Source organism: Phocoena phocoena, chromosome 12, assembly GCF_963924675.1.
Source record: "Phocoena phocoena chromosome 12, mPhoPho1.1, whole genome shotgun sequence".
Classification (NCBI taxonomy): domain Eukaryota; kingdom Metazoa; phylum Chordata; class Mammalia; order Artiodactyla; family Phocoenidae; genus Phocoena; species Phocoena phocoena.
Genome location: NC_089230.1, coordinates 72,537,331 through 72,557,172, shown reverse-complemented (window position 1 = coordinate 72,557,172; position 19,842 = coordinate 72,537,331). Strand labels below are relative to the sequence as shown.

At 37.2% G+C, this 19,842-nt stretch overlaps 1 protein-coding gene across 1 annotated transcript in view; it reads left to right on the top strand.

The window, feature by feature from the left end:
- Positions 1-19,842, top strand: part of CYB5R4 (cytochrome b5 reductase 4) — an 84,487-nt gene that overhangs the window by 34,876 nt on the left and 29,769 nt on the right. The window contains exons 5-10 of the mRNA XM_065888853.1: positions 9,886-9,915; positions 12,087-12,147; positions 13,556-13,613; positions 15,231-15,324; positions 17,138-17,170; positions 19,102-19,224. Coding sequence (XP_065744925.1) covers positions 9,886-9,915; positions 12,087-12,147; positions 13,556-13,613; positions 15,231-15,324; positions 17,138-17,170; positions 19,102-19,224 — 399 coding nt within the window. The remainder of the gene's footprint in view (positions 1-9,885; positions 9,916-12,086; positions 12,148-13,555; positions 13,614-15,230; positions 15,325-17,137; positions 17,171-19,101; positions 19,225-19,842) is intronic.

The following is a 19,842-nucleotide window of genomic DNA, read 5'->3' as shown; positions in this document are numbered from 1 at the left end:
TACAGTAATGGTGAAAAGGTTTGAAATATTGCCAGAATTACCAAAACGTGCCCTAGAATCATGAAGCGAGCAAATGCGGTTGGAAAAATGGCACCAATAGACTTGCTCAATGCAGGGTTGCCCCAAACCTTCAGTTTTTAAAAACACAGTATCCGTGAAGTACAGTAAAGCAAAGCACAATAAAACGAGGTCTGCGTGTATACCAAAAGCAAGCTAGTTTGAACTTTAGTGTCTGGCAGTCCTTCCAAACCAGTTTACATTTGTAAACAAATCCCTTTCTTCTCTTAATTGCTCCTGAGTTCACCTATTCACTGCCAGCAGGGGCCATGTTCTTAAGGAAAGATTCTAACTGACTAATTTTACCTCATCCTGAACATTACATATCTTGTTTACACAGTCTGGTACTAAAGGTCATGTGCTTCTCTGTAATTCAGTGTGGTCAGAAAGTGTGCCAGCTCCTTAGGCTTTTGTGACATAGGAGACATGAAATTAATAAGAGGATTTTTCTGGTTTCCTTCCTTCCTCCCTGGAAATGAAAGACAGATAATCTTCAGAATGTTTCATCACATACGGCAAACACCATTGAAAATGAGCAGATTCCACAAGGAATTCCCCAGATATTTAATTAAAAAAAAAAAGGAGGGGTGCTAGAAGCAGCAGTCCAGGATGATAAGCTAGTTCTGATACCTCCATTTCCCCAAAGCACTTATCAGATACTTGGAAAGTAGAGCCACATGGGAATTTTAATGGTCACATAGGAAATGGGAGACTGGATCTTGGGTCTGTAAAGGCAGGGAGTTGGAGCTGAGATCCCTGCCTATGGCTTGACTCTTGAAGTCTGTATGATCAGTGAAATGGGAAGTCTTGAAAAGAAATCTGTGCAACAACAAAGGGGGATGTCAGGATAGTCTGCCTTGACCTTGTTTATGAGGTGATGGAGGAAAGAGAAATCTCCTTTGAGAATTTGTAACCACAGTCTTGCGCATGTAAGAGTTGGGAATTCCAATATATATACCACCTATGTGGTCTTAGAAACCTCAAACCGAGAAATACAATGGTCTCCCATTACTGGTTTCCCTGCCTGCTTGGCAGATTTATGTACACATTTTTAATGGTGGAACAAACTTTCAACCTAAAACCCTTAAAATTCCCACAGGGACACATCAGCAGTTATTAGCGTACAGTAGAAAAATTAAACAACACTTGAGGAAGCAAGTCAGCAGAAACAAAAGCAGAATTCCACCCCTTGGACTTTATTATTTGTATACAAGGAATTATAAAAATAATTGTGAATAAAAATAATTATGTTTGAAGTGGTTAGGAAAATAAGAATGAATTGGTAACATGAGTAAAGCAAGAGACTGCTAAAATAATCATGTAAAATTGAAAAAAAAATAGAACTCCTAGAAATGAAAAGTGGAGCTGGTGAGATTAAAAAGTGCATAGCATGAATAGTTAGAGTTTAGACGTAGTAGAAGAGTTGAGTGAACTGCCAGACTGAGCAGCAGACGTTGAACAGAATGTGGTGCATAGAAACAAAATGATAGAAAAATATGCAAGAGACGCAGAGGACAGAGCAATAAGATCTAACACCTGTCATCAGGTTTCCAGAAGGAAGTAGTAGAGAGAATGAGGAGGAGGTAACATCTGAATGGCTGAGACTTTTCCAGAATTGGTAAATCACAAATCTCAGATTTAGCAAGTTCAGCAAATCCCCAATCAAGATAAATAAAAAGAAATCCACACATAGACTATTCATTGTAAAACTGCAGAACACCAAAGACAACAGCCAGAGAGAGATAGGTTTACTAACAAACCAGTGATTAGTAAATTGACAGCTAATTTACTAGTGTAATTTACTAGCTGTTACTGCTAATTTACTAGAACATCAATAGGAGACAAAGAGAGCAGTATCTTGGAAGTTCTGAGGGAAAACAACTGACAGCCTAAAGTCATTCAGTAACAAGGATGAAATAAAGGTAGTTAAGACTAACAAAAACAAACAAACAGATTTATGAAACCAAAATCAGAAGGGTTGAGGAAACTGGGATTTCTGACTAAATCCTAATGGTGAAGAACTAAACCATAATGAATATTCCTTCTCCTTCTCACCACCTGGTTCAGGGAAGTGCAAACATATTTCTTATCCAGGATGAGAAATGGACTCTGAGATACTGTGTATTCATAAATTAAAAGTTTCCTTTTTCACACTGTCTCTGGCCCTGGTATTGGTTCCTGAGGCTGCATGATCCGTAGAAAAAGCACAAGTTTCATAGAAACTAACATGGCTTCAGATCTCATCTCCGCCTCAAATTGCACTCATGAGCTGTCGATCTTCAGCGTCGGTTAACAGATCTGAGTGTTTTTGCTCAGCAGTGAAATGGGGTCTAAGAATGAAACATCCCAAAGTCATTGTGAGGATTAAATGATGTTTGCTAACCACCTGATGCATTAGAAGCAACAGGTGGTGGGAATAGTAGGAGTGGTTATTGCTGTGGTGGCTGCTTTTGCCCCTCTGCTCCTGCAATACTGAGGCTGCTTACATTTTCTATTCCTTTGTATCCCTATAATTATCAGCATGTGTCTTACCATGGCTCTGCTTCTGGGAAAAATTAAGTATTATCATTATTATTGACAGGGCACGTGAGAACATGTTTATGAATCTCAGTTTCACTATAAAGCCTTTTTGGATTATAAGTGTTTTGCTAAGATGAGGCCAGTAGCAGGTAGTGATGTGAGAGAACTTGCAAGGCATTAGGAAGCAAAGACAAGAACTTTACAAATCAGGAAAGTTGTTGACTGCAAGTAAATGGATCGGGTTTTTGGAACAGTAGAGACTTAAGATCCAGCAAGATAACAGTCTGAACTCCAAGCTAACCAGAACTAGTAGATCATATAAAAGGGACAAAGTAACTAAAGAGAAAGGTTTAATGTGTCAAGAATGTTCATGATAATTAAAGTGAATGTTGTTTTAACAGTACCTCCTATGCCTTTCGTCTATAGGCAGAGATTGATCCTTGAAGTCTGCTGGCGTGAGACTTAAGGATAGAGACTATTAGATGGGGTGACCGTGTAATTGTCCAAACTGGGGCAGATTGGAGAATGAATGGAGCCTCTATTAGTAGTTACACTGAGACAACAAGGGGCAGGCAGTAAACTGTTAACTGTATCAAATTAGAGACTATGTTCACTCTACAACTAGAGCTTCTCTAGATGAAATGGGAACAGAGGTGTAAACAGAGATGAAGTGGGAATAGAGGATGAAAACAGATTAAGTAGGAATAGAGGATGAAAACAGAGACGAAGTGGAAACAGTAGGTGGAGACTTGCTGACATGAGGATTTATAGGGGTTTGGGGGGGTGATGGATATACTGAAGAGAAATGTTATATATGGGCTTCTTTCAATACGAGATCCTTGACACCATCTTTTAGGTGGCGTGACCTGCCAGACCCCAGTGCAGGGAGGAGCCAGAAGTAGCATTTTGTAGGCATCCCCACAGCTGAGCAGTCCCGGGAGGACAGTTTTCCATTTATCTACTGGCTTCTAGGGTAGGAGTGGTATCTGAGAAGAAGACAGGAGAGCTAACAGTGTCAGAATATAAAACACATAGTACTAGTGGGTCATTATCAAGAGAAGAGTCAGTGGGTTTTTTATAATCCTTTGTTTAAAAAGTATTGTGGTTTGTATTGTGCTTTAGAAAGATATCAATAATGAATAAAGGGAGAAACTTTGTTTGAAAAGGTGAGCTTCAGTTATTGATTATTTATGTGGAACACTTCATTCTCTGGCAAAGGTGACAAATGTTCTTTTTGCCCTTTTTTGAGTCCTTTGCTGTCATTATTATAGCCACTGGCCACATGTGGCTGCTATTGAGTATGGAAATACTCTCCAAATTGAGATGTGCTACAAGCGTAAAATACCGCATTTCAAGACTTAGGATGAAAAAAAGAATGTAAAATATCTAACAATTTTACATTGATTACATGTTGAAATGACAAGATTCTGGATATGTTGCATTAAGAGAAAATATATTATTAAAATTAATTTGACCTGTTTCTTTGTACATAGTTAATATGGTTATTAGAAAATTTTAAATTATATTTGTGGCTTGCATTATATTTCTTCTGGACAGCACTGTACCAGATCATAAATGCACTCTTAAAATTTTAATATATTATATTTTAAAAATAGTCACATTTTCTTTATATATATATTTTTTATTGAAATATAGTTGATTTACAGTATTGTGTTAATTTCTGCTATACAGAAAAGTGATTTAGTTATGTATATACACACACACATTCTTTTTTTAATATTCTTTTCCATTATGAGTTATCATAGGATATTGAATATAGTTCTCTGTGCTGTACAGTAGGAGCTTGCTGTTTATCCAGTTCTATATATAAAAGCTTCCATCTGCTAAACCCAACCTCCCACTCCATCCCTCCCCCACCCCCTCCGCCTTGGCAACCACCAGTCCGTTCTCTATGAGTCTTTTTCTGTTTCAGAGATAGGTTCATTTGCGTCATATTTTAGATTCCACATATAAGTGATATCATATGGTATTTGTCTTTCTTGTTCTGGCTTACTTCACTTAGTATGGTAATCTCTAGGTCCATCCATGTTGCTGCAGATGGCATTATTTCATTCATTTTTAAGGCTGAGTAATATTCCATTGTATATATGTACCACATCATCTTTATCCACTCATCTCTCGATGGACATTTAGGTTGTTTCCATGTCTTGGCTATTGTGAATAGTGCTGCTGTGAACATAGGGGTGCATGTATCTTTTTGAATTAGAGTTTTTTCCACATATATGCCCAGGAGTGGGATTGCTGGATCATATGGTAGCTCTACTGTTAGTTTTCTGAGGAACCTCTGTACTGTTTTCCATAGTGGATGCACCAGTTTACATTCCTACCCACAGTGTAGGAGGGTTCCCTTTTCTCCACATCGTCTCCTCTCCAGCATTCGTTATTTGTAGAGTTTTTAATGATGGCCATTCCGTAAAATAGTCACATTTTCTAATGGCATAGCCCAGTGTCAGGAATGTTTCTTCTTAATTTCTCATTGTTTTATCATGGTTTCTAATACTTTATGTTTTTAGTTTTCACAAGCGCTTGCTGACTATAAAGCACTTAGAACCATAGATCAGTAGAATACTTTTGAGGTGGAAGAGGGATTTAGAGCTGTTCTAACACCGTCAGTTTAAAAGGGAAGATCCTGAGGCTTGTAGGTATATGTACTTTCCTTAAAGGCTGCAGTTATTTAATAGGAGAAGCCCACCATTGAGAGAAATCCTGGGTGCTTCCTTTTGTGAGGCAGAAAATCACCTCATTAAAGTTATCCTCTTTCAACTAATTTATTTCTCTTTGGTATATGCCAGTGGTTCAACCTGGGTTGAGTTTGCTCCCCAGTGGACATTTGGCAATGTCTGGAGATGATTTGGTTGTCACCGCTGAACTAGATGCTACTGGCATTCCCTTGGGTAGAGGAGAGGTCAGGGGTGCTGCTAGATACCCTACAAGGCACAGGATACACTCCCATGACGAAGAATCATCCGGCCCCAAATGTTCCTAGTGCTGACATGGAGAAACCCTCATATATGAATTAGTTTTTTATTCTTAAAAATGATGGTATTAGTGGCATCACTAATTGGGTGGGCTGGCTGCCAGCTGGGAGGTCAGCTTCTGTATAGTCAGTCAAAGTTCCCTCTTCTAGGAGCTACCGTTTCCTCATTGATAAAATGGGGACAGTTCAGGGCTCAAGTGGGTGGACAGAGCACAAGCTCAGAGGCTCAGTACGGTGGAAGCAAGACAGTTACTAGTGGAGAGAAAGGGGTGCGTGTCATGGTGAAGTGGACTTTACTGGCTGAGCAGGTTTGCTTTCTCAGCCAGGCTACCTTCATTTGCTTTTGTGCTATAGGTCCCACTGTCTGAGTGATTCCTGCCAGAAAGATATAAGGGACAGGTAATTAAAAATGGGGGGTGAGAAGTCCCCGGTCAGGGGGCAGATGCAGGCCTGAGCAGGAAGTGGGTCTTGCTGTGTGATTGTGACTGGCCAGTGTTTGGTTTAAGTTAGTATTTGTTTTGTTTTGTTTTCAGAGAGAAATGATTGTTTTTAACGTGCTTTTTAAAAAATATTTATTTATTTATTTGGCCGTGTCGGGTCTTAGTTGCAGCACGCGGGATCTTTAGTTGCGGCGTGTGGGATCGAACCCGGGCCCCCTGCACTGGGAGCGTGGAATCTTAGCCACTGGACCACCAGGGAAGTCCTGAAAAATGATTTTTGAACATGTGTATATTTGTGTATGGGTAATACCAAATAAGAAAGGAGTGGTTAATCCCTCTGAGGATAGGACAAGAGTAGAAAATAACTAATAAATTGGAGAATTGAATAAAAAGTGACAAGTATAGCCTTGAAAGCAGAAAATACAAACTTCTAAAAATGCAGTATTTGCTGTGATTAGTTAAATGAATTGTGGAGAGAAAAACTGACCAGGAATAAGTAACTATATAGTCTGGTACTTTTAGAACTTTTTAATCCTGGAATTTTTCAGAGTATGTGTTTGAACTATTGAACCTTTATTTTAATTCTGCTAGTAGACTACTTCTAGGATAAGGAGTAAACTTCTGGGCCTTGAAGTTTGAGAGATGTACAAAATTTGAAGATGATTCAGAGGATATTTACAACGATAAATTAAGGAGAGTAAAAGAGAAGGATAGTTTAGAAATACATAAATTATTAAATTTTATAGAATTTGAGAAATGGGTTTATGACTTCGGAAACAAAACCAAGAATTAGGCCTCAGTTGTGTTATGAAGAGTTAGTTCTCTTTAGAGATGAGGAAGAATTTCTAGAGAAAAATGGTTATTAAACACATTGTAGAGAACCAGGGAGTCTTCTGGCCAGGCAAAGCAGTAAAGGGAGAATGGTACACTTTGGATTTTGTGACTAAGATCCCTGGTAAAAAGACGGAGCTCCTATCTGATGGTTACGTGACATCAGCCTTTTGGAGTGAGAAAGGAAGGTGGGGTACGTAGCTATGGATAAATATGACATTCAGATGTAAAAGTGCGGCGTTTGTCTTCCTAGAATGTTTTTTGTTCAGGGCCTCCTGAAAAATGCTTACATATTTTCAAAATGTAGCTAAAATATTATTTCCTCAATGAAGTCCTTTCATATTTCAAGTAACAGTGCCCTCCCTCATCCCTGTGCTTCCATGCCACCTTCTATATATCTCTTTTAAAACATTTATCATATCATATTGAAAAGACCATATTGAAGTTTCCAATTTAGTTTATTTAATTTTTTCAGTAATACATTCACGATTCCAGAATGAGAAGTGCCATGGTCATACCTTTGTCTCCCACCTACCCTTTTCCCTCCTGTGCACAGATGCAGGTAATCGTGTTATTGTGTATTCTTCCAAATCATCATTACGCATGTATAAGCAAACTGAACATATAGTCGTATTTTCCTAACTTTTTATCCAAAGGGTTTCATATTGTGTCACTATCCCTATTAAGGTGATGGTCAACAGGTATTTGTTAAATGAATCAGTATACTAGTAAGACAGGGTTTGTTTGTTTGCTTGTTTTTTAACTTTCCCCATCCCAGGGGATCCTTCTGTGGCTCCACTTAGAAGAGGTAAACTAGATTGGGGTCGCAATTAAAAATTGTCGCCTGCCCTCTTACCAAAGAAGAGTTGAATGCTGATAGATCACAGCTCCAGCCTTCTAAAGGACTCTGACCCTTCCAGAAAGCAGAGGCTCTGATCAGAGTAATGCAGTCTAACCAATATTATAAGAAGATGCAAATTTTCTTGGCCATGGAGCCAACCGAATGATGGAATTAGGTATCAAGACAGAATGTTAGATTTCTTGTTAGAGAGGAAAGTATCTCATGTGCCTAGAGTAACTCTGATGTAAATGTGCTTAGCAGTAAAAACAGCCTCTCGTATTTCTGTGACTCAGTTTTCAAAAAGAGTTGCAAAAGTACACTAGTGGAGTTTTTTTTTTTTTTGTGGTACGTGGGCCTCTCACTGTTGTGGCCTCTCCCGTTGCGGAGCGCAGGCTCCGGACGCGCAGGCTCAGTGGCCATGGCTCGCGGGCCCAGCTGCTCTGCGGCACGTGGGATCCTCCCGGACCGGGGCATGAACCCATGTCCCCAGCATCGGCAGGCGGACTCCCAACCACTGTGCCACCAGGGAAGCCCACTAGTGGAGTTTTAAAGATATTTTAGATCATTTAGCTAGATGTTCTCTTCCTACTGATACTTCTTTTATTAAAGAAAAAAAAGACTCAGAAAAAAATGAATAACGTAGCAGGATCCATAAAGTTCTGACAGGTTCAAATCAATTCACATCAGACAGGAAGTAATCATATGAGATGGCATATTTTTTCCCTAGAAACAAATTCCCTGGGGACAAGTTTTCAAAATCTGAGCCTCTTAGATAAAAACAAGTTGTTTTACATGATAAATGAGATTCATCAAACTGCCAACTATGTTGTACACTGAAACTGGGTTTAATTTACTTATGTTACTGTGAGTTTGCTATTGTTCTAAGATATTTATAAAACGAATGATCACAACTGCAGTAGCAAAGACAGATGAAATTGTATGAAAGTAAGTCAGCAAGCAGGGACATCAGTGATCCCTTGCAAACTAATGACTAGATTTTCATCTGGCAGTTGAAAAACAAAGCTCATTTTGAGACATAATTTAAATGGTTTTTAGGTCCTGTGTCTTTTCAGAAAGTATTATCTCTCACAATGGCATGTTAAGAAAAATGGCGCTTAGTTTCAGGGGAGATGAAGTTTAATCTTGACTTTGCTGCTAAAGAGCTGTGGGGTTCATTCAAGTCCTGACCTCTGATTTTCAGCCTTTAATGAGGGGAGCGGATGATAAATTTGGTGTATGTTGTTAAGATCCCTTTCAGCTATGAACTTATTTCAGTAAAAAGGGGAAAATAAAAAGAATGGTTATCTGACCTCCTTAATCATGGGTATTTTATGGCATGTGAGTGAAGTGGTAGTAATTATGGGATCTCTGGCTGATTGAAAATCAGAACATAAAAAAATTTGAAAGCTTTGATATACGTACTTTGGTTTCTTTTTCTACAAAACAAGATGATGTCACCTTAACAAGTAATGTCTATCAATTTAGTTTACTACTTGAATATTTTGTGTTAGCTTGGCATTCTTTTTTTTTTTTAAACTCTGGCAACTTGCTGAGCGTTTTATTTTGACATATGGTTATAAAACTTGTGGTGATCAAAATATAATATAGACTTGTGAGCTGGCTGCCATCCTGAAAGGAAACACCCATTAAATTTTTTTCTGGCTTGTACCCCTGATGATTGATTGCACTGATATACAAGTGAAAGTCTTAAGATATTTTCAGCATTTTGGCCATTTAAATTTGGAGTAATAATAATCATTTTAACTGCTTACCTAGATAGGAAAGATAATAAGGTGTCTTTCTTTGGGTTAATATGTATGTTTCATATATAAAGTGTAATCTAATAAACTTTGGATAGTTTTAACTAATTTAGAATATGACGATCAGGACAAAACTTGGGTCTTTATGTGCTTTCTAAAGAAATAAACCAAGGTATTAGAGCAAAAATGTCCAAAGAAGGAGGAAAAAGCCCAGTGAAATTGGAGACAAATGCCTGCAGAAGTGGCCTGCAGTCTTCAGAGATGAAATTTCTTACTTAAAGCATAGGCCATCTGTTTATCAGCCTTATTTCTCTCCTCAGGCCTCGGAAGAAAGCCCTTCAAGAAGAGGGCTGTTACCTTTAACTCAATAATATTAACCGATCTTCTCTCTGATGTTACAATATTCTTACCTAACTTTTTTTCTAAACCACTGTACAGACTATCACGAGGAAAAGAGACTCTTAAACGGTAAGTCATATACATTTATAGTAAAAAATGAATCATATTCACGTGACTGTGTACAATATTGCCTCACAGAATTATTTGGGGTATTTAGATATTTTTTATACGGAGGATGTGTTTACTTGCCTAAGCTTAGAGGATTTGGCAGAGAACTTTGTAGATCCCTTATTGCAGCCCTCCTTTTATTTTTCATCTTTATATATTGATGTTTTTATTTTATAGGATAGATTTTTTTCAGGAGTGTAATTACTGTTTACATTCTCTTTTTATATAATCTTTATTGGAGTATAATTGCTTTACAATGTTGTTAGTTTCCACTGTACAGCAAAGTGAATCAGCCATATGCATACATGTATCTCCCCATATGCCCTCCCTCTCGAGCCTCCCTCCCACCCTCCCTTTCCCACCCCTCCAGGGGGTCACAAAGCATCGAGCAGCCCTGACTCTTACCATAATCCCTTCTATAACGTCCCTGAACATGTGTTCATCTGCCCTCAGCTTGAATACTCATGGTGACTAGGAGTTCCGCCCTCAGAGGCCAGGCTGAACGTGTCCCTCCCTCAGGCACGGGGTGCTCTTCCAGTGTCTACACAGATGCTGAGTAGCCAGCCTATTAATCTCCCCTCCTCTGGGCTCGGTAGCTCTGGCTTCCTCAGCCGTTCAGTATGACTTGGAATTATGACTGACAGTGCCACTAACCCCCCAAAAAATTTGGTATGACACTTACGAAATGCACGGGGCTGCTCTGACTGAACCGTATTACTAATGTATGTTTAAAAATTGGGTTTTTTTCCCTCCCTGTTTGCACAAGAAAGTTATAGAAATTCAGCTAATAAGCTGGATTGCCAGATGAATTACCTTTTCTTTTTTAACTAGAAAAGATTGTCTTATTGTAGACTACTTTATGCAATTTGTGACGTAACACCTGAAGTTGTTTGTCTGACAGTATCACTGATAGTATCTTTGGAGCTCTTCCGTGTTCTCAGAGTTTTCGAAAACAGTGAGAAAACCAGAGCCTTGAAAATGTGATGTTGAGGACTTCCCTGGTGGCTCAGTGGTTAAGAATCCGCCTGCCAGTGCGGGGGACAGTGGTTTGAGCCCTGGTCCGGGAAGATCCCACATGCCGCGGAGCAGCTAAGCCCGTGAGCCACAACTACTGAGCCTGTGCTCTAGAGCTCATGAGCCACAGCTACTGAAGCCTGTGTGCCTAGAGCCCGTGCTCCGCAACAAGAGAAGCCACCCCAATGAGAAGCCCGTGCACCACAATGAAGAGTAACCCCAGCTCACCACAACTAGAGAAAGCCCGCGTGCAGCAACGAAGACCCAATGCAGCCAAAAATAAATTAAAAATTAAATCTTTAAAAAAATAAAAATAAAAAATAAAATTTGATGCTGGGGCACATCCACAAGAATGTCTAAAATGAAAAAAGACAGAATACCACGTGTCAGCAAGGTGGTGGAGCAACAGGGCTCCCATACACTTCTGGTAGAAAGTGTAAATTGGTATGACCACTTTGGAAAACTGTTTAGCAGTATTTACTAAAGCTAAACATATACATGTCCTATATACCTACCAGAAATGTAGATGGATGTTCTTTAAGAATGTATATGTACATGTACAAGAACATTTATAACAGCACTATACGTAACAGCTAAAAACTGCCCAAATGTCCATCAACAGGAGAATGAATAGATTCCGGTATATGGTATGTTCATACAGTGTAGTAATACTCAGTAATAAAAAGGAACAAACTACTGATGTATTCAGCATCCTGGATAAAATCTCAGAAAGCTCCAGACCTGATTTATTGTTTACTATTAATCATGCTGATTTGACATTAACTGAAATGTCTATAGAGCTGGACCAAAAAAGCCAGACCAAAAGAGAACATATTTTATGATTCCATTTTTTATAAAGGCCAAATGCAGGCAAAAACTATTCATGATGTTAAAAGAATAGTGGTTACCCTTGGGGGAGGGGTGCTGAGTGGAAGGAGGCACAGGGAGGTGCTGGCTACAAGAGTACGTTTTACTTATGAAAATCCATTGAATAGTACATTTATGACTTGTGTCCTTTCATAATATTTCAATAAGAAGTTTACTGAAAAGATGGGGGAAAAAACGAAAAATGCTACATGGATGAACTGTAGCTATTTTGTTTGTTTTTCTTTGTGAAGGCATGCTTCCCAAGAGCCAAGTGACAGATCCACTTGCCAAAGAAGGGCCTAGTTCTCCAAGGTATGCATCTTTGTTTTACTTTTTTAAAGCGTAATCAGTTCTACACCAAAATATACATGTTAAAAAAATGGCTCTAAGTTTGATTTATTGCTTATTATATTAATTATGCTTCTTTGACACAAGAACTGTAGTGCCTCATTTATCAGGCATTGCTGGAGAATGAGCTGTTCCATAAATATGAATTTTAAACATAACCGAAGTTTAACCCATTTTAAACACCACAACTTTAAAAAAGAACTATTCAGAACTATTTTTTCTGATTATAAAATATACATTCATGGTAGAAAACTTGGAAAATAGAAATACAAAAGAAAGTGATAAAATCAGTTGTAATCCCATCAACTCTGGATATAGACTCTTCTAATATTTGGTTTATTCCACACAGTTTATTCATGTGATACCTATTTCCATACTATTCTATTTTGATAATACAGTATTACAGTATATTCTATGATCAATTTCCTATGTCATGAAAGATTCTGCAAAAGCATTTTTTGTCTGTATTCTATCATGTGATGGAGATTGATCATAGAATATCCATAATTTATTCAACTACTCTATTTTTTGTGTGTCTAGTTTGCTTTATCAGTTTTTAATGGAAATCCTTCAGAATGTATTGTACCCTGTCTTAGTAAATTAAGCAATCCATGTATATGTTTGTTAATGATATTTCAGATGCCCTTAGGGTTATGTGTGTTATTTGTAGTCTTTCTCTTACCACCTTTCCCCCTATTGTGAGTCTATAACAGCAGCTTCCGGCTCTACTTGCTTTACCTGTTAAATTATTTCATATTCAATTTTAAGTTAAGGGCCTCAGGATACCTCCTAGCATTCACATTGGGGGCCTGTATACAGGTAGTAAGTGCAAAAACAGAATCAATTTGATCAATAGCTATTACAGAACCGAAGACTTAGTTTTTCCTTAAGTTTTTACTGTTGACCATTAAGCATCCTTGGTGAGTTAATTTCTTGAGGAGTAAAAATATGTTTGTGACAGGGAGGAGTGAAGGTAATAAGCATGTAGATTTTGTCATGCTTCTTCAGAAAACATGTTGTGTTACTGCTCTGATAAAAGGAATTTTAGATGTGTAACCTTTATAAAAAGTGCCTTGTCAAGGATCTTGTTTGTTTTTATCCAAGTTAGAATACATGGAAGTATAAGTATTTTAAGTTGAGAAATAATTGCTTTATTATTTATTTCATGGTAACACCACTGATTATTTAGGAAAAAAACTTTACCTAGAGAAATATATTTCTCACTGTAGATTTTGAACTGTATGTTTTAAATCATGTATTTATTGTGTCATAGTTTATATTTTTAAATTGTATATGTTTTAAAATTATATATTTAATGATTTAATATATGTTAATGCACATGATTATTTATTCTTTTTAAAATATTTTACAGCTATGACTGGTTCCAAACAGATGCTTTAGTCACCATTGTCATATATACTAAACAGAAGGTAAACACATTTTTAAGATCAGAAAAAAACAAAAAAGTGAATAATAAATGTTAGCTATGCGCAGGTGTACTTTTCTAAGAGCTCTTCTTGTATTAACTTACAGCAACTCTGTGAGGTAGATCCTTTCGTTACCCCTATTTTACAGATGAGGAAACAGAAATTAAGTAATTTACCCAAAGTCACACGGTAAGTGGCAGATCTAGCATTTTGAACCCAGGCAGGCTGGCTCCATAGTGTATGCTCTTAACAACCATGCCATAGCATCTTAGGGAAAAAATAGACTAGGAAGAAGCATATTTGCATATTTTATGTGCTCTTCTGTGATTTTTTTTGTGTTTAAGCATGGATAACAGCAGTGAGAGTCCCAGTTTAACTTCACCATACGAACTAATTTCCTGCACTTAAATTGGAATTCAAGAGCCAGGAGAGGCTGTACTGCTGGAGCTTAGTATGCTTAAGCCACTAATGGGGTTCAGTTAGTGCCCTCTGAAAACTAAAATTAAGGAGTTAATTCATTCACTAAGTGTTTATTGAATTCCTGCTTCATTTTGAACACCATCGTAGAATTCAGGAATCTAATGATGGGCCAGATTCATAGAGACTGAACTCTCACCAGGCTTACAGTCCAGCTGGGAAATCAGATAAATAAGCAGGCAACTTACAACATCTCCAGACACATCCTCCAGCAACTGGCAAGGTTCCCACACTTGAGGAACTGTGGAGATTTAAAGACAAGTTCTGGCAGCTAGGAATTTCTGAGAACTCCTGCTACTTCTGTAGTAGCAGAACCACATCTGAGCTGGTGAGTGCCTCCTACTCCTGCAGCAGGATTTGATGGCTCCGCAGAAGTGACCAGCCTCTGCCTGAAAGAGCCAAGAGGCCCAGAGAGGCACTGCTTGTTCCGCCTTCCACTGCCTCTCGGTATTGTCTCCTGACCAGGCAGTCCTGAACCAAGAGGACAGGGCCTGGCAAGGCTGGGGTCTGTGTGCTCTCATTGGTGATATCGGTGAAGCGCAGAGGATGGATGATTACGGGAAGGGGGAAGGTTTCTACGTGGAATAATGTATTCAGAGTATGGCGTAAATGATAGACATCAAAATAACTTGCACCAAAACTACGTAGAAACTAGAGACAACTAAAAATTTGTTAGTGAATTTATTATTATTATCATTTTTGATAAGCTGAGCCTAAGAGGTTGTGTTATTTGCACAGTGTCACATAATAGCGGAAAGATAAAAATGAACACAGATATCTTGGCTTCTTGTCTGATTCTAATTTTTTTTCCAAATTATTTATTCAACAGATATTTGAGCACCTACTTGGTGCTGAGCAATATTCTGAAGACAATATTCTGCCCCTTACACTTAGAGCTTAAAGACGAGTGTGTAAGGTAGACATTAAGCATAGACAAATGCGTAGTTAAAATTGTGATATATACTTTGCAGGAGAAGAACTGGGTTGTATGAGAGAGAAAAAAACAGGAATAATGTGTATTTAGCTTGTGGGTTCTGTAAATAAGTACCATATGAACTTTCACTGATCAGCTTAAAAGTATAGTAATAGGAGTTTGGTGAAAAGTTTACTTTTTAATCTTTCTCTTTTTGGTTTCCATTTAAGGATATCAGTTTAGACTCAGTAATAGCTGATCACCGGGATGATTCCTTTAGAGCAGAAACAGTTATCAAGGATTATTCATATCTTATACATATTGGTAAGTACCTTATTCTGTATTAATGGAAACAACTTTTGTTTCCTTTAGGTATAGTAGTTACTGGTGTAGAGTCTTTGTACCTATAATATTTTATGTGCCATTGTCATTTTGGTTTGTCATTTTTGATCTTTTTTTTTCTGTTATTTCTTTATACTAAGGAAAGCTCTAGCAAATGGCAGTACAACCTCATTTTTCCCAAGTTTAAACAATTAGGTGCGATCAAAATCAATAATCATATGAAATACTTGTTGGCCCAGCTTTGTAAGACTCTGTAACTTTACCTACAAATAAATCTCCGGAGGCCTGCCTGTCATGTGCTTCCGCTGAGTAGACATCACCAGGCACTGTTCTATCGGCCTGTCTCTTGCCAGCCGCAAGGTTATACTGTACCCTTCAGCTGCCTGTCCCTTCATGGGCAAAGATCTACCATACAGTTCACTTCTGTCTGTTTTGAGAGGTTACAGATCTATCAGGGGAAAGAAATCAGGACTAAAATCTAGAATCAAGGTAGCAGATTCTTAATCCATTTCTCACCCATAATGACTCTAGGAGTTCATCCTTTTCTCCTTTAAGGAAGGTAATGTTATTCTAGTTAGAAGGTAGAAACGAAACAAACCAAAACAGCAAGAAGAAAACTGTATTTTAAGCACACATTCTTATGTAAAGAACGTTTCATTTACTTTTGCAAAACAGAGACTGAAATTCTCCAGGCCTCAGATGACTCGCGATTCAACTCATGGCTTTACCATGTTAATGAAGGACCTTTAGTCCTGAATTTGATTGGAGTTGTTAAATGCTTTTTCTTTCTTATTTTCCCCCCCCATTCACTAATCAACCTCAAATCTTAAACATTTCTTCTAGAAATACATGCTACCCTATTTTTTGCTAGCATAAGATCAAATATATATTGCCTCTTAGGGAGAGTTTTAATCAAAAACTCAGATGTCTAGAAAAGTATACATTATTCGTTAGCTCTGTCATGATTTTTCTTTAAGGAAGACCTCTGTGTCAGCATTTACTATGTTTCAAATACTTTATGGCTAGTTCTGTTCACACTGTAGCTAACTGTATCTTGCACACATATAAACAACAAACAAAAATTCCACAGTCAAAAATGTGAAACTCCTGGTTGCTAATATTAGATCAGAAGGACTAAAATAATGCAGAATCTTAAGTTCCACATAACTATTAACACAGTGAACTTTAGAGCAGTTGTTTGTAAAAATACTTCTTGCATCACCCCCTTCTGGAATGTAAGTTCCATAAGAGCAGGGATTTTTCTCTTTTACTAACTGTGATAACTGTAACACCTGGAGAGTGCATAACACGCATAGATGCCCAATAATTTTCTTTTTCAATAACTGAATGAATATTCAACTTAGAGAACAGTAAGAAAGGAAACGCTGAGCTAGACCCAGTCCCGGCCTGTATTCACACACGCATGTGCACACCCTGGAGTATGTGTGTTTCACTTGCTATCTCTCCCTGCCTTGCTCCTGTCTTGGTTTGTAGCATTGTCAATCTGGGACTGTCCCTGCACCAGTGTGGGTTATCCACCTGTGGGCAATTGAGTATTTACTCCTTAATTAATAGGGAGAGAAATGGAAAAATTGAAGATACATATTTAAGTAATTTGTCTCAAAACATTGTATACAGTATTTTGGTTGTGTTCAGTTTCTTTCTTTTGATTTCTCACGATATGTTTGAGAGATGTGAAATGGTGCGTGAAAGAACCATTTTAATGATCTTATATGGTGTTTGTAGACCATAGGAACTGAAGTTGGATCTTAACTGAAATTTGTTTTTTCTCCAGCCCTAAGTCATGAGATTCAGGAAGATTTTTCTGGTAAGCTACCAAAAGTAATTTATCTGTGTACATATACACACACACGGGGGCGTGGACAGCGTTTGTCTTATTATTCATTTGTATATTTTCATGTTGCAGACAAGGACATGATGTTTTCTATATAAGCAAGTACATTAATTTTTAAATGTACTCTTTTCCCTCTGGTTTCAGTTCCCCCCACGCCTTTTTTCTTTCCCCTTTTTCATCTCATCTCTTTTCCCTTTCCTTTTCCTCTCCTTAGAAAAAAAATTCCTGTCCCCATTCTTCCTTCCGGGCCTACTCCTGACATGCAGCTTGCAGAAATATACTTAACCACACCAGACACATTTTTCTTAGGTGTATATATTCAAATATTTAATATTGACAGAGCATGTTAAATTATGACTATTTCTGCATGTAAATACACAACGTGGATTTTACACAGCTGTTTAGCAATAGAAGACTCATCAAAGGGTGGTGGTTTCTTGTTTTTCGTGTTTTTCTTTAGCTTTATTGAAATATAATTGACAAAATTAGAATATATTTAAAGATTTAAAGTGTACAATGTTATGATTTGATAAAGGTATATGCTGAGAAAAGATTCACACAATCAAATTAATTAACACATCCATCACCTCGCATATTTACCTTTGTGTGTGTGTGTGTCTATGCATATGAACACAAGTTCTGTTGTCTTAGCAAATTTCAGGTATACAAGACAGTGTCATCAACTGTTGTCACCATGTTATACATTAGATCCTCAGACCTTATTCACCTTGTAGCTAAAAGTTGGTACCCTTTTATCAAGCTCTCTCTAGTCCCCCCTCCCCCTGCCCGAACTCCTGGCACTATTTTGCTACTCTCTGTTTCTATGAGTGTGACTTTTTTTTTTAATTCTACATATAAGTGATACCATGCACTGTTTGTCTTCTCTGTCTTATTTATTTCACTTAATATAATGCCCTCTAGATTTATCATACGTTGTTGCAAGTGGTAGGATTTCCTTCCTTTTTTTAAGGCTGAATAATATTCCATTCTATATTCATATATACATGTGGTTTCTTGTTTTAAAGTACTGTCAGAGTACCTTACACCGGTTCTATACCTTCCCTTTTCTTTATACCATAGTAAGTTCTGTAAATTGTATAAATTAAGCTCTTTAAAGTCAAGGACTTCTTATGTTTGTTAAGCTTCAAATCAGTGCTTACTGAATTGAATTTATTTGAATAATCTGTGTTTAAAAGTTGTTAAATTGCTACTGAATTATGTGTTTACAGTGAAGAAGGACAGATTGTTTCTAAAGACGAAAAGAAATATACTTTAGATCTTTAAAAGCACATTCAATTCATAAAATTTAATCAATTTTAAAAGTTTATTTTATTATTGTACTCATGTATTCTAAACTATTTTAAACATTCAAAAATAAAAAGAGAATCTAAAAGATTTTTAATTATCAAAGATTGACATGCACTTTATTGGGATTCATTCTCCTGAAGCTTTTTCTATGTTTATTAGGCTCAATATTGGTTTACTGAATTCACTCATAAGAACCCCTCAGATCCCAAGAAATGTTAAAAGAGTATAAATTAAATTTGCTTTTGTGGATCCATTCAATGGCTAATTTGTATATTTAAGTTTTTTTTTAAGCTATGTGTTAATTAGTTGCCATGGCTCTATTTGAGCTTGTATGAAAACTAGCATTATGTATTAGTTTGGCCCTTGATAAATTAATTTGAAAGAAGTTAATCTGAATCTAACGTAAACTGGATTTAACACCATATAAGGCATAAACAATTTTGATGAACATGTACACAAAATTTTATTTATCTCACAAATGCTCAGTGTCATTCATATCTGATTGGGACATTTGGGCCGTTTGAGAAAGATTGGTTTAAAAGTAAAACCTTATATTTAGTATCAATGAATACAAATGCAATTTATCTTCTTTTCAGTGCGAGTTGTTGAGAATGTGGGAAAAATAGAGATTGTCCTGAAGAAAAAAGAGAGTACTTCTTGGAAATGCCTTGGTCATCCCCTGGAGAATCATAATTCACTTATTCCAAAGAAAGATACAGGTAGGCTGTGCTATTATTTTGAGTCCTGGGTTAATGAAAATGTTGTGTCAGTGGCTCAGTTGTATCAGAGTTTGGAAGGCCACTTGCAGTGAGCCAAAAGGTCCTTGTATCTCTCTCTGTGGGGTTGAAAGGGACATTGTGTCTGTTATCCTTCTTTTTTTTTTAAAGCAGAAATTAAATTTATGACTCTGCTATCTAATGTTTAGACATAACAAAGGTCATTAGGTAATGATACCTAAATGTAGAAACCCACTCAAACTCTTGTCCAACCATTCACTCCTTGAGGTTTTTTTTTTTTATAAAAGGTGCAGAAACAAGTTAAGTTTATGCCTTGTAGGCACATCTAGTTTTTTTCTGTTAGAGAAGGCACATTTACTGTCTCTCTGCTTACCTAAACCAGTTTCTGAGTTTATTCCTAAAGGATGATACCATTCATTTCCTTCCTTTCTTTATTTTTTAAAGTTTTTTATGTAACTATAACATTTATAGGCAAAGGTGTGTATTACAAGTGTTCTACTTGATGAATTTTCACAAAGTGAATGCACTCCATATTTTCTCTTTGGAAACTGGTAGGATTTGCCTCTTCCAAGTGTTTTGAAATTTCACGGTTTGATATAC